At 52.0% G+C, this 14,338-nt stretch overlaps 1 protein-coding gene and 1 pseudogene across 1 annotated transcript in view; one reads left to right on the forward strand and one right to left on the reverse strand.

Annotated features, from left to right (window-relative positions):
- LOC120381797 (zinc finger protein 418-like) overlaps positions 1 to 8,856 on the forward strand; it is a gene marked incomplete at its 3' end in the record, with an annotated part of 63,754 nt that extends 54,898 nt beyond the window's left edge. The window contains exon 2 of the mRNA XM_039499933.1: positions 8,653 to 8,856. Within this exon, the coding sequence (XP_039355867.1) occupies positions 8,653 to 8,856 (204 nt within the window). The remainder of the gene's footprint in view (positions 1 to 8,652) is intronic.
- The window catches only part of LOC120381796, a 305,764-nt pseudogene that overhangs the window by 115,386 nt on the left and 176,040 nt on the right, over positions 1 to 14,338 (reverse strand).

Below are 14,338 nucleotides of genomic sequence, written 5' to 3' on the forward strand. Positions count from 1 at the left end.
CCCACTTGACAGACAAGTGCCGAATCTTGCAAGTCGTCCCGCCAAGAAGGAGCGGACTTCCGACTCAAAGCAGCCTCATGGAATCGGCCTTTAGTCCCACGGGTGCCGGGCACCCGACCGCCCAACAGACCGATCGGGTGAGGAGCGCACCTTCAGCAATCGATCGCTCTGGTACTGGCAAGAAGGCGACTCCTGGCACTGAGCATCTGCCGGCACCGGCTCTCGCACCGCCTCCTTTCCTCGATGGGGGAAACGATGTACTGCTCTGACCCCATCCTCGCAAAAGGAGTAAGCATCAAGTCCGTCCGTCAGACCTCAGTAACGGCTGTGCGGCACTGTCAACACCGCACCGCAGTTGGCAGCTGCGCTCCAGCGCACCGCTGATTCTGGTACCGCAAGGGCTGTTGAGTCCAAAAAAGCCACATAGCCCTCGGCTGACGCCTGGGTGATCGAGCTTCCGCCTCCCTTCTACGCCGGAGAGACATTCTCAATGGCAAGTGAGCTCATCAGTGCTGATGGAGTCGATGCAGCCCTCAACCTCTGGCACCGCCGGTGGGTTATCCAATCCATCGGCAAGCCGGCCTCATAAGGCGCTTCCTTCTGTTGGTCCAAATGCACCGAGTAGATTGTCTTTCCAGGTTCCCGGTCTCGAGACGCCCCGCCTCCCGCTCGCCCCAATCCCGCACCGGCCGGGCAGGTCCCGCAATCGCCTTCCCATCGCGGGTACTGGTCGTGTACTCGCGGAGATGTTCAAGATGTCGATCACCTGACAGATACTCCCGTACCGATCCGCTCGGCACCGATTCAGTACCGTATGCCCCGCAGTCACTCGGCACAGGGACTCGATCCTGGTCGCACTCTCCCGCACTGGCACAGCAGAAGGTCCCGCTCGCCTGCACCGACAAAACCGTACCACTCACTGGTGCCGCCATGACCGCACGTCAGCAACAGCAGTACCCAACAGGTCTTCGCCCGCCGTGTCCTCGAGACACACATCAATATCGCCCCGGGCTGGGAGTGCTTCTACCGCCAGGACCGGCATCTGATATTCCGTACACCATCCAGAGGCACAAAGCCAGAAGAGCAAGGTCCTCATCAATGGGGCTTGACCTGTGGGCACATCACGAGGCCCAAGGTGCCCCACTTGTGGCTCAACGCTCCGGGCCCTCAGAGCACAGGGTTCCTGAAGCGATTGTAAGCTTTCATCCTCCCCCGCTGGCACGGACGAGATCCACTCAATCTGCAGACCCTGAGATTCCACCAGATGCAGATGGTGCTCTGTCGGGTTCATGACCACCTCAGGAACCAGGCTGCCTCTCCCTCCTCCTTCCCTCTCCTGATGAGGTGCAGGAACATCCTCCCTCTGGTCCTCCGCCTATTGACCTCTGGGCCCATCAAGACCTCTTATGGAGTAGCACAAAACATGAATTTGCCAGTGGAGGAGGTTAAGAAGCAGGACCCTGTCATAGACATATTATCGGGCGGATGCGCCCCTTCGAGTGGTTTCCATTCATCCGCACTATTCAAGCCAGTGCAGACACACTCTGCCAATCCCCAGCTTCTATTGTTCCAGCTAGGAGTAGAGAGAAATATATGGTCCCTGCCAAGGAAAATATATGGTCCCGCACCCACCCACCTCCCTGCCCCTGGTTGTCCAATCCAGGAACGAACAGGGAGCGCTTTATGGCCAGCAAGCACCGCCCTAAGGCGAAGGAGGCGAGGCACATGGACCTCCTAGGTCAGAAGGTCTACTCTCGGCTGGAGGCCTCCAACTTAGGCAAACCAGCAGCCTCTAAGTCGTTATAATTTAACACGCGGTGTCTGGGAAGTTTGCACAACCTCTTCCCAGGAGTCCACGCATGACGCCCTACTCGAGGAGGGTAAAGTGGCGAGAACTTCCTCCAGGCCTCTCTGGATGCAGCGGATCAGCAGCCAGAACGCTTAAGTGTCCGGGTAACGATGAGACGTGATTCTGGCTACAAGCTTCAGGTTTCCCAGAATTGCAGCAGACAATCTGTGATTTACCTTTGAGGGCCAGGGCCTTTCTCGATCTGCGCAGAGCCTCAAGCACACCGAGCTATAATGCGCTGTGTTGGCATGCACACGCCGGTGACTCAATATATGTCCTTCTACTCCCAACCATACCGCCCCTTATAACCAGCCTAGACTACGCCAGAATACTGTACCAGACGGCGCGGCAGGGGCAATCGGTGAGACAGTCTGGTCAGGAAACCAGGCTGGAGCGCCTAAACCACCTACGGGCCAAACAAACTTTGATGGGATGCTTGAGGACGCCCACCAGCTTCTGCCGGATCCTTCTCCTCTCTTCAACTGCTCCTCCCATTTCCTCCCGCATGGTCCTACCACCCGACCGTTGGGTCCTTGCACGGTGGGAACAGGATACCACCTCCAATTTGTTTCTCCACTCATCCCAATTTCTCCCCACCCGTCTCTGCCTCAGGACCCTCTCACGAGCAATTCTCTTACAAGAGGTTCAGGCACTCCTAACGCTGGGAGCCATAGAAGAGGTGCCAGAGGGCATGAGGGGCAGGGTTCTATTCCTGCCACTTTTAATCCCCATGTGTGGGTGGTCTACGATCATCCCCACCCAAGTAGAACTCAACAAATCTGGCGATAAAGCCTGTTCCGCATGGTATCCTTGGGGACCATCATCCCATCCCCTGATCCGGAGACTGGTATGCCGCCTCACATATGAAGGCGATGTGGTATTTCCATATCGCCATTTACCCGTACAGATTTGCCGCTTTGTGGTCAACCAACAGCACTTCGTTCACGGTGCTCTTCGGTCTTTCTACGGCCTCAGAGTTCTCCCAAACAAAGCGGCCGCAGAAGGCTCTCCTCCGCCGCTGCCGAATACACGCCTACCCGCATCTTCGACGATTGGCTCATTCGAGGGACTTCCCAGGTGCAAGTATCACAGCACCTGTGTGTCGCCAAAGACCTCTCGGGAGGCCTGACCTCATGATCAATGTAGAAAAGTCTACCCTGACTCAACGCAGAATAGACTCTTTACTGAGCAGTTCTGACCTAATCTGACCAGGGCCTGCCTTCCTCTGCCATTGCTTCTGTCAATGTCTTCGATCATCTGCTTAACTTTTCCGACAACGCCGGTGCAAGACTCGTCTTCGGGTCTATTAGGTCACATGGCGTCCTGCACCTTTGTGACCAAGCACGCGAGACTGCGACTTTGGTGCTTCCGCAACCTGGCTTGCTTTCATACCGTCCACACAGAGACAATATAGACTCGGTGATCACCATCCTGCGGACGGTTCCCGACTCCTCACCTGGTGGCTGGACCCCACTGTAGTTTGCGCAGGACGCGGTTCCACCCTCCCCAACCCTCGGTGGCATTCAACCACAGACCCATCATCTCTGGGTTAGGTGCCCACCGAACCTTCACACTCATGCCCTGGTTGCCCCAGGAGCTGACCCTGCATATCAATGTGCAGGAGCTGAGGGCAGTCCGTTCCAGCACATTGCCAGGTGTTCCTGGTCCATCTACAAGGCCGCCGTGTATCTGTGTTCACAGACAACACGACGACCATGTACAGGTAAACAAGCAGGGCGGGGTGCGCTTACTCCCCTACTTTGCCAAGAAGCTTTCACCACTCAGTGAACTTTTGCATAGCCTTACTCAATCGATTTGGTAGCTGTCTTTCTCCCAGGAGTCCAGGAACACTCTGGCAGATCGCCTCAGCAGATCCTTTTCCGTCTCAATGCATCGGTCGATCCGGCCCTGACATCATCCATTCCAAGCTCCGGAGGTGAGCTTTACCTGCATAGACCTCTTGCCTCCTCGAGAGAACAGGAAATGCCAGTGTTCTGCTCTCACATGACGCCCCCAGGCTCCCTCTCAGACGCATCCCTCCTCCCGTGGACAAGGCACCTATTCCATGCCTTCCGCCTGCCTCCCTGTTCACAGAGTCCTTCTCAAGCTCCGCAGGGACAGAGCCAACCTGACCTGCTCCAGCATGGGCCGAGGGCAGCACTGGCACACCCTGTTGTTCACCCTCCAGTGGCGGATCCGATTCTCTGCCACTGTGGCCGGACCTCATAATACAGGACTTTGGGCAGACTTCACCACCCAGACCTGCAGTCCCCTTCCATCTCACTGCATGGCTCCTGGGTGTGGTGGAACCAATCCGAGCCTGCTGCCTGCTTCGCACAACAGGTCCTTGGGAAGTAGGTTCTCCACCAGGACGACTTATCTCGCCAAGTTGAAGCGTTTCTCGCACTGGTGTGGGATCAGGAGTAACTTGTCCTGACAGGTTTCCATCCTTACTGTCCTGGATTGTCTCTGGTCTCTCAAAGAGCAGGGCCTGGCGTGGTCTCTTCTATAAAGGTTAATCTACAGCTATTTCCGCCTCCACCCAGGTGAAAGTGACTGGGTTCAATTTTCTTCACCCCATGGTTTCCAGGTTCTCAAGGACTGGAAACGGTTGTACCCCAAGTCCATCACCCAGCCCCTGCCTCAGATCTAAACCTGGTGCTGACTAAGCTATGGGGCCCCCTTCAAGCCTATGGCCACATGTTCTGGGTTGTACCTTCCTGAAGAAAGGTCGCTATCACTCGGCGCTATCACCTCGGCGAGGCGAGCCTCGAGCTGTGCCTTGACGGCTGATCCCCTTTTTATACGTCTTCCATATGGACAAGGTGCACCTGCGGCCACACCCCTCTTCCTCCCAAGGTGGTGTCTGCTTTTCATGTCAATCAAGACATTTTCCTCTCAGCTTTTTCTCTCAAAGCCGCACTTCATCGTGCAGGGAATAACAATCATACTTGATAACTGGGGAGGGCTCAGCTTTTATATAGAGAGAATAAACCCTTCCGGCGCTCACCTAGCTTCTGTAGCGTGGCAGACCACATATGAAGGGCATGCTGGTCTCTTCCTACCAGACTCATCTTGCACATCTCGCATCAGAACGTGCTACGAACTGGCCTGGCATTCCTAGCCATCTCAGTGCCCATTCTACGGGCGCAGACCCCTGCCGCCTTTCCTGGCTCATGCTCATCCAGAAAATACGTAGGGTGGCTACCATGGTCATCGATTCCACCCTTGCCTCACATCACGCATTTTCTGGTCCAACAATCCAGAGACGATGCAGCCTGGCTCAGCAGTTTTGGTGGCCCCATGACGCTCTACTCCGACCCTGGGCCGCCAGGTAAGACTTGGGAATCATTTAACTGGAATGGATATATTAAATCACCAAGAAGAAAGATGTTACTCACCATTGTAACTGTTGTTCTCTATATGTTATTTACATCCATTCTAATTCGCCTCCATCTCACTGTCGGAGTAGCCGGCAGGAAGGAAACTGAGGAGCGGATGGCCGCAGGGTATATCCGGCGCTATAGCGGCGCCACTCAGGGGCACCCAGCCGACCACCCGAGTGTTGCGCAGTAAAATCTTCCGACGAACGGCACGCCGCACGCGACACTCAACTGGAATGGATATGAGCAACACATCTCAAGAAGAACAGTTACACCCAGGAGTAACCGCTCTTTTTGTGGCGGAAGAACTGGCTCGTGAGGCGCAGGGAGCTCTAATACTGGGAGTGAGGGCTAATGGACAGGCACAGGAAAGGAAACTGTGCTGCTTTCTTACAGCAGCATGGCTCAAGGGCATTCGCCAGACTATATTGTCTTTCTGGGCTTCCCTGTGCGACCAAGGACTTTCCAATGCTGCGTTTCCCAGTTGACTAACAAACCCTCTTTGCTGAGGTTTTAAAGTCTGCTCCAGTGTCACAGCAAAACTTGCTCTGTGCATTGACTGAGGAACCGTCACTGAACAGAATTCAGTTCTTAGACTGACGTAGATGCTTTCGTTTCCCACCCAGACGACCGACATCTTGCAAACTGTGTCTCGATCCAAGATCCGCAGGAAAACTCCTGCACCCCAGGCCATCCAAGGACTAGAGCAAGCACTGCCCCTGAAACCTCCCCTGTCCAGCTTTCATCTCCTCCACTTTGGGTTCTGGGTCCCCATTCACTGCGGCACTTACACCGCTGACAGCACATTCATGCCACGTGACCAAGCTCAATGCCAAGTTAAGGACTCGAAGCATTTAATAAGGTTTTGGGACTGTCAGTATTGCAGCATCCATAAGAACTTAAACTGAACAGGAGTGTCGTTCAGCCACCAAGGCAGAGCTCACAGGCTTAGTTTAGGATTGTTGGAAGCCAGAGGCTCAGTTTCAGGTGTTGAAGCCATGGCCTGTCCTTGTGAAAGAGGGGACCCTTGGGGGTCTAGTGCACTCCAAGGGGCACCTCCCAAGGACGGTTTAAAGCCAGGGAGCATTGCAGAGATCCTATGATCCATGATATGCCAGAGGTTCAGCCTTTGGGGAAAAGATATCAACAAGAAAAGGATCTAAAATGCATATTTACTATTGCTTTCTGTCAGTCCTCAGGGGAATCCCTGATCAGTTCCAGTGTATTAAAAACTGTCCTCTAAGGCTCACCTCTTGGTTATCAGGTCATGCCACTGGGAGCAGGGCTTTCACCCTCCCACTTCTGAAGTTCTGGTCACGCAGACAGGAAGCACAGACCAGAAGTCCGAAGCGCAGACAATGCCTGTGTTTATTGGGGTTAATTTCCAAGCAATCATATTCCAGCCCTTCTACACCAGTCGCTTATCTCTTAGTCTGTTCCCCAGTGCTCTGTTCCTAGCTTTGATGGTGCAAAGGTTGCCCTTGTGTCCTCTTACCCACTCTGACAATTACAGAGTATTTACCCTGTGTCCCTTATTACTGTTCTGACACTGCAGATGCACTGGTGTCCCCTTTACCCGCCTGGATAATCGTGAGAGCATTTTCCCCGTGGTCCCCATTACCAGTTCTGACACTCGCAGAGCCTTTGCCTGTGTCCTCTATTCCTGTCCCTGTTCACCCTCCTGTTTGACTCAGTTTATATAGTAATACGCTCAGCTACACCTTTGCTTAACCAATCATTGTACTGAAATGTAACTAACCAATCCTAACACACTGAAACATAATTCTCTAACCAATTGTATCCCACTACCCTAATTAACTTACATCTAGCAAAATTAATTATACAGCAGATAGAAACAATTAGAGAATCAGACTGATTAACAATGTAAAAGTGGTGGCCATAAAGATAGAATAATACGGAAATGAGGGTTTCACAACCACAAGCATAAGTAAGTGATTTCTTGCCAGACAGGCTGCTGTCAAACTAAGTTTTCTTTAACCATCTTAAGATCTGTTTCTTTATCTGGTGGTGATGGTGCTGTCCAAACAGGATCATCTTCCTAACAGCCCAGTAGCACCTTATTTCAGTGTGACTGGTTTGGGATGTGAGGATGTGACCCTGCGCTTCCCAGCTTATGGCTGCCCCTGCTGCTTAGCCAAAGGCCTTAGCCTAAGAACAAGGCCTCAGACGGTCACAGTAAGAGAAGGCCCTTACAAATACAGACAGTGATTTTGATTCTTTGTTTTCATACTCCTGTAAGTAGCTAAGAGATAAAAATACACCTAAGTTCTTAAACTATAGGCTTTACAGGCAGGCCTGAATATCTCTATTCTAACAGTGGGGTCTACCCCTTCCCCCATTCTGTGTCTGTCTTGTCTATTCAGATTGTAAATTCTTCAGGGCATGGGCCATCTACTGTTCTCTGTTTGTACTTTGCCTAGCACACAATGGGGACCCACTGTTAGTTGGTCCTTAGGCACTAAGGTAATGAATATGATTTATTATAATAACTCTCCTGCCACTTTGAGCCAAGGAAGCTGGCCTTGGGATGTTACTTTAAAATGAGCGGGGGGTTAAAACCATGGACTATTCTTTGTGACAAGTATCCCACAAATTCCACTGACCTCTTTGCCTGCAGTAGGGTTTCCAAATTCCAAACCTGATGTGATCTCGCAGCTGGAACGAGGAGAAGAGCTGTGGGTCCCAGACCTCCAGGGCTCTGAGAAAGAAGTGCTTCCAAGAGCTGCCTCACAGGTGAGGACTTGGTTAAACCAACTCAACAACTGTGTGGGAATGCAGGAAACATTTGGGATGCCCTACAAAGACCCTGTGAGCTCTCCAAGTTCAGGATTGTTCCTGCAGATGTGGAATCATTATGGCAGATGTCACTCATGGCTTCCCTCCTATTCTGACTGACAACTAGCAGCAGATCCCTCCCCGATCTCGCTTTCCCCCAAGTGTTCTCGTGAGATGCAGACCAAAACTGATCCCTTCCTCTCTCCTCTGTGGAAGGGTTTGGGGAAAATCAGCACCTGATAGGTTTGATCTCTCCCACACATATTTTGGATTGTTCATCCCTTTACAATTCCTCTCTCTGAGATTTTCTTTCTTTCCGGCACAGGAGTGACCAGTGTCTGATTCTCTCTGTCTCCCATCAGGTGTTGGGATGGTGGTGAGAATGAGGAGGAGAAACCCCATCAGGAAGATGCTGAGCAAGGAGAACCACATGGAACTTTATCAGGAAGATCCAAAGGGAATGTTTCCGGGAGTTGTGCAGTCCCAGAAAAAACAAAAGCCTGTGAGACCCAGCAGAGGCCAGAGGAAAACTTTAGTAGCCACTCAGACCTTATAACAAGCGACAGAATCAACTTTGAAGAGAGACGCTACATGTGCCATGAGTGCGGGAAAAGCTTCAAGCAGAGCTCACACCTTAGCGCACATCAGAGAATCCACACAGGGGAGACGCCCTACACGTGCTCTGAGTGCGGGAGAAGCTTCAATCGGAGCTCAAACCTTATCACACATCAGAGAATCCACACAGGGGAGACGCCCTACATGTGCTCTGAGTGCGGGAGAAGCTTCAATCGGAGCTCACACCTTATCACACATCAGAGAATCCACACAGGGGAGACGCCCTACATGTGCTCTGAGTGCGGGAGAAGCTCAATCAGAGCTCAACCTTATTAGACATCAGAAAATTCACACGAGAGAACTGTAATAAATCCCTTGACTAGGGCTGGGCAACATTTAAAAAAATCACATTTCCTAATTCCCACATAGTGATTTTTGCACCATCTTCACCGTGGTCTCTCAGCTCCCCCAGATCAGTTACCTGCTTCTGCCTTTTGCAGCTCACCCTTCTTTGGGGTCAGTCCTGTGATCTTTTCTATCAACTCCTTTCCTTTTGGGCCAGGAATGTTCATCAGCTCCTGGAGGTTTGATCTCAACAAGGTTACACTGAGGCAAAAGTATCTGTGCCTGACATCCACTAGGGCTGTACATGGCGTTGTCTGCCTGGGTTAGTGATCTTGATGTAAAAAGACAATTATAGTTGTAGAACAGATGCCCAGGTGCAGGGGTTGGCATTAGCTTTCTCCTTGACCTGACCTAAACTCCATCACTTTTCCTAGTCTAAACAAACCCTGAGCATTACGGTTATACTGTTCCCCCATTTCAAAGCCATTGTTAGTCATCGAGTTCCCTTTGGAAATAAATTGTTTCATTCCCAGTTGCTCTGATGTTGTTTCAAGTTGTGCTGAGAGCAGATATTTTTCTACCATTTTTCTCACTTAAAATATATTGAACTAATACAAAGAGCAGGAACAGGGCAGGGATAGGAAAAATTGTCATTTCACCCTCTGTAAAAATGGTAAATCAGAGGGATTCCCAACAAGAGGCATACAGCTTTCTGCACCGGGACTACAGCCCCATGGTGCCAGTGTAGACACCCTGGTCGATTACAGTGCTGTGATTGGCCTCCGGGAGGTGTCCCACAATCCCTGTTCTCGCCTCTCTGGTCTTTGGTTTGAACTCTGCTGCACTCTCTCAGGTGACCAACCGTGAACCCCACCCCTTAAATTCCTTGGGAATTTTGAAAGTCCCACTTCTACAGAGACTAATTATGGTTACAGACCCATCCTGAAATTAGAGCAGGATACTGTAAAGCTTTATCTCATAGTACAGTAACACAATTCAAACCTGTTGGCACAGAGGAGAAAGCACTCCCTCATTTCTCATTTATTGCTACTGATCTCACTGACAAACTTCCTTTTCTCGCTGCTGCTCCAGGTGTTTTCCCTCTGTTCCCTCCCAGCTGTGGTTACGGGACTGCAGCAGCTCCCCAGGGCCAGCTTTGCTCTTTCACTTACATCCTTCACTTGTTTGGATAGAGCTGGGTCTGCCCCCAGTTTAATTCACATCTGAGACCTCAGGTACCAGCAGATAGTTACAAAGGCTGAATTCCCATCACCACCAGTGGGAGGTTATCCTGGGCTGCCAGGGCTGCAGGATTTAGCCCATGATTGGTCAAGGTGCTACAGTAGTTGCACTCTTACATTGTGAGTCCTGCAGCTTAATACCAAACTGCTCTGCCATAGTCTGCAGGGGGCCTGACTTGCTGAGAATCTGGCAGAAGAGACCCTGGAGTAGAGAAGGAAAATATCCTCAGCAGTCAGAGCTGGCAGGAGCAGGGAAAGTTTGGTTTGTTTTTAAACTTCTCTCCCTGCTCAAGCCTTTAATCATGCCTGTGGCTCTTCTCTGAACCCTCTGCAATTTATCAGGGAAAACAACCAACCAACCAAACCAGGCTGTTCTGCCCGATGTAACAGTCTATTGCCTTTCAAGGCTGACTATAAATCAGCTCGTTCTATTCACCCAAGAGTTCCACTTTAAGGGCTTTTTGTTTTCTAATTCCAATCAAACCCTGTGCAACAGCATCACTGTTAACTCACCATCTGGTCACTTCACATTCACAGGGTCACAAAGTGGGCAGGTCTAAGTCTTTCCTCCCACACCAACATGAAAAAAATCAGTGACAGAAAATGCCGTAAAGCGCCTCTGCTGCCTTGCACAACAGCCTGGGGAAATACACGAGGGGAAGTGCTTTCCTCTCTCCTCCTGACACCGGGTAACATTTCTGTCTGTCCTTGAGATCCTGCCACAGGGACAGGCTTGAGGATGCAAATGACATGTTAAGGCTTCGTTGGTTTGCACGTTCCTTTACTCCTTCAATAGTGATAAGGGTGCGTGAGCGTGAAAAAATCCCGCTCTTATTTTTCACACCGGAGGCAATTTTCAGGATCACAATAAAAAAATTCTTTCTAACCTGAGCAAGTTGAATCGAGTTGTTGCGAGATGATAAATCCAGAGCCCCAGGCTGACTTTCCTTCATCACATGTTTTTAGAGTAGATCACATTCACTGGGTGGGTCTTCTGCTGGGAAGTGTCTGTCCAGTGGCAGCACCCAGTGCACATTCCCACTTACAAACTCATCTTCAGTATATCGGCCACTGAACCTAGCGAGGGGAGGGTCCCAGTGGTCGGGCTCCAGCCCTGATCCCGAGCCTGGCCCGAGTCAGCCGGCCTGGGCCAGCTGTGGGGTTTAATTGCGCTGCAGACATACACGGGTGTCACAATCCCAGCTTTCTCCTCAGGGAATCAAGCCCTCGCCCCCCCCGTGACAGGCAGGGAGAGTCACCACTGTACTCGTGAGGTCGGAACTGACACTGCCCCTGCACAGGGACCCAGGGGACCAGCTCGGGCAGCTCCTTGGCCAGCTGTGGCTGGCAGGAGACCCAGCGAGGCAGGAGCTGCTCTGGGTTCTCTGCAGGGAGAGTAACTGGGAGAAGGGGGAGTTTGACTCTGATTTACAGGGAGCTTTGCCAGAGTGGAGCCTGTAGGTCACATGCTGGGGGGCTGTGACGGGCACACAGGCTCTGTGCTCTGGAACAGCTCTGAGTCAAACCCAGGCAGGAGCCTCATCAGTGTGACTCCCCCAGGGGACGCTCTCACTGGGGGAAGCCTTGGCTTCAGCACCTCCTGGGACTGACCTTGACCTTTCAGCCCCCTGTTCCACACCAGGAGCTTCCTGCAGTGAGTCCACCTGAATCGGACACCTGGGAAAGCCTCACACCCCCCGAAGGGGAGTCCTGCACCCCAACTTCCACAGTCCCCAGTGACTCTCAGCCAGCGCTGTACAACAGAAGGTTTGTTAGGGTCTGGATCCAGCCTGGGAAAGTTCTGTGTTCGCACAGGAAGCAGGAAGATTCAGCAACGTCCATCTTGGGGAGACCCCGAACTCAGAGCCTGGGCTCTCCCCTCGAGTCCCCAACCCAGCAGACTCCTTGCTCCCAACAGCCCGACTCAGCCAGGCCCTTTGCCCTCGTCTGTCCTTTGTTCTGTTTCCTGGCAACCTGCTCAGCTGGCCTCCAGCTCGTTCTTTGTTCTCCGACTCCTCCCCAGCTGGCCTCTTGCAGCAGGTGCGCCCGGCCATCTGTTGCTAGGAGACAGAATTTGTGGCCATTGTCTGGGCCCAGGCAGCCTGACAGCAGCCACACCTGCCCTTTGGGGGTCTCTGCCAAGATTTAACCCCTTGTCCCACCACCGAGATCCGTGGTCCCAAACACTTCAGGGTCATGCCCCACCCCTGTCCATGCTCCCGAGTCGTGGCTGAGAGTGGGGCCGCAGCTAAGGGGAAGGGACACAGACAGGAGTAAGGGGGCTGAGGCAGGGGCCAGAGCTGGAGCCAAGAGTGGAGCTGGGTGGCTCCCCCTCCCCACCACCATGGGGGCTGGCCTGGGCCCAGCTGCATCCCCCTGAATGTTACTCCATTCCCTGGCAGGGGGCACCCCACATTTTGGACCTTTAACCTAGATAATCGTGCAACAAATAGGGGAAACTGAGGTACACACAAGATGCAAACAAAACATCCAGAAAATTCCCACTTCGTCACAGGGGTGCCAGTGGGGTCAGAGCTGGGCAGCAGCACAGGAAAGTGGGGATGTTAAACTGCAAAACATCCCCCTGTGTTCCCGCAAAAGCCTCTCGTTTATCCCCTACCCCCTCCCCATGAAAATCTCCACCCCTGCCCTGGCCCACCCAGACCCCCTCACTCCAATGCAGATTTTTAACTTTTCTTACTTGTCCTTGGCCTTCCACAGACATTGTTCCCATCAAAATCACCAGGGCTTTACAATGAGAATGAGAAAACAAACTAAATCAAACCCAAAGAAACTATCGACCTCCCCACCACACACAGGTTTGGGTCTGAATTTTTCTACTGAAATGTTGAGGCAATAAAACTCTCACTGCTCTTGTCCAGAAACAAACCTAAGCCCCCATGCAGTACCTGGGGCATCTATGTCTGACCCACCAAGGCTTCAGCTCCTTTGGGAGATTTCCAGCTGCCCAGTCCTGCTGCTATTCCAGGGGAGCAATTCCTGGCTCCTGTCAGCATTTATCTCAGCCCCGTTCTGGGCATCACAGGTTTCTCCGGGAAAGGGCAGCGAGTGGTTCAAGGGTCCAGTGATCCTCCTCCAAATCGAGCTAGAACCTGGGGACTCCTTCCCTTCCCCAGGCTGTGGGCGGGGAGGCATTTCACAGAGCTCGGAGCTATAGCCCGTGGCTAAGGAGAGAGAAAGCCTCCTATCCCCTCTGCTCTGGGGTTGGGTTTCCTCCTGAAGCCTCTTCCCCCCACCTAGTGCCTATGGCTCATCCCTGACCCTTGCTGCTGCTCCTTATAGACTGTGAAAGGAGCGGAGGCAGCGCAGGAGCCTTCTGGGGACGCAGATCTGAGGCATTGGGAGAGACACCTTGTCTGAGACATCAGAGCGCTGCAAACCCTGCAGCCACCCCCGCACTCCGGGGCCTGTTCCCGCCCTGAGTCTGGGCTGCTGCGATCCTCCCCAGAGCAGGGCGCCCACAGATTACAGCCTGGAAATAGGCGTGTGAGACTAACTCCTGTTTTTCCTGACAGGGCCTCCCTAGACCAAGTGGCATCCCAGGCAAGACGTGTCTTGGTGCCCCCCACCCCCTGCTCCATATGTTAAACCATTGAATACCTTATATTTTATTGCATTTGTAGCTCATTTCATGATTTCGATGCACAATCTGATGCATGATTTCTATCATATAAGACAATAAATGTTCATGCTAGGATGTGTAAATCTGTATTTATTCATGCCATATATAAGCAAATTAAAAATCATTTCTTTTAAGCATATAGAAACTTTTAATTTTGACAGTAACTGAAATGTACTAACATCTAGCAATGGAGCACTCACCAGCACAGGGTGGGCCGGTATTAAATAGTGTTACAGTCGGAGACAGACAGCGTTAGGATGTTAACCCCAGGCCCTTGTTCAAAGGTCACGCCTTTCCCCATGAACTGAAGTGCAGCATTCAAGAGATCCAGAGACTAGTTGATGACGTTTCCAAGGGCTAAATAGCAAGCGATGTCCATCTTGCATTGGCCAGTGTTGACTGGAGAGATGGTTTATGGAGAATAAACTTCAAGGTGAGAAGCAGCAGCCCAAAAAGGCCCCCTGCAGGTGCTGAAGTAGCTCAGTTAGAGAGCATTAGACTGAAGATCTAAAGGTCCCTGATTCAA

Source organism: Mauremys reevesii, linkage group 14, assembly GCF_016161935.1.
Source record: "Mauremys reevesii isolate NIE-2019 linkage group 14, ASM1616193v1, whole genome shotgun sequence".
NCBI classification, from domain to species: Eukaryota; Metazoa; Chordata; order Testudines; family Geoemydidae; genus Mauremys; species Mauremys reevesii.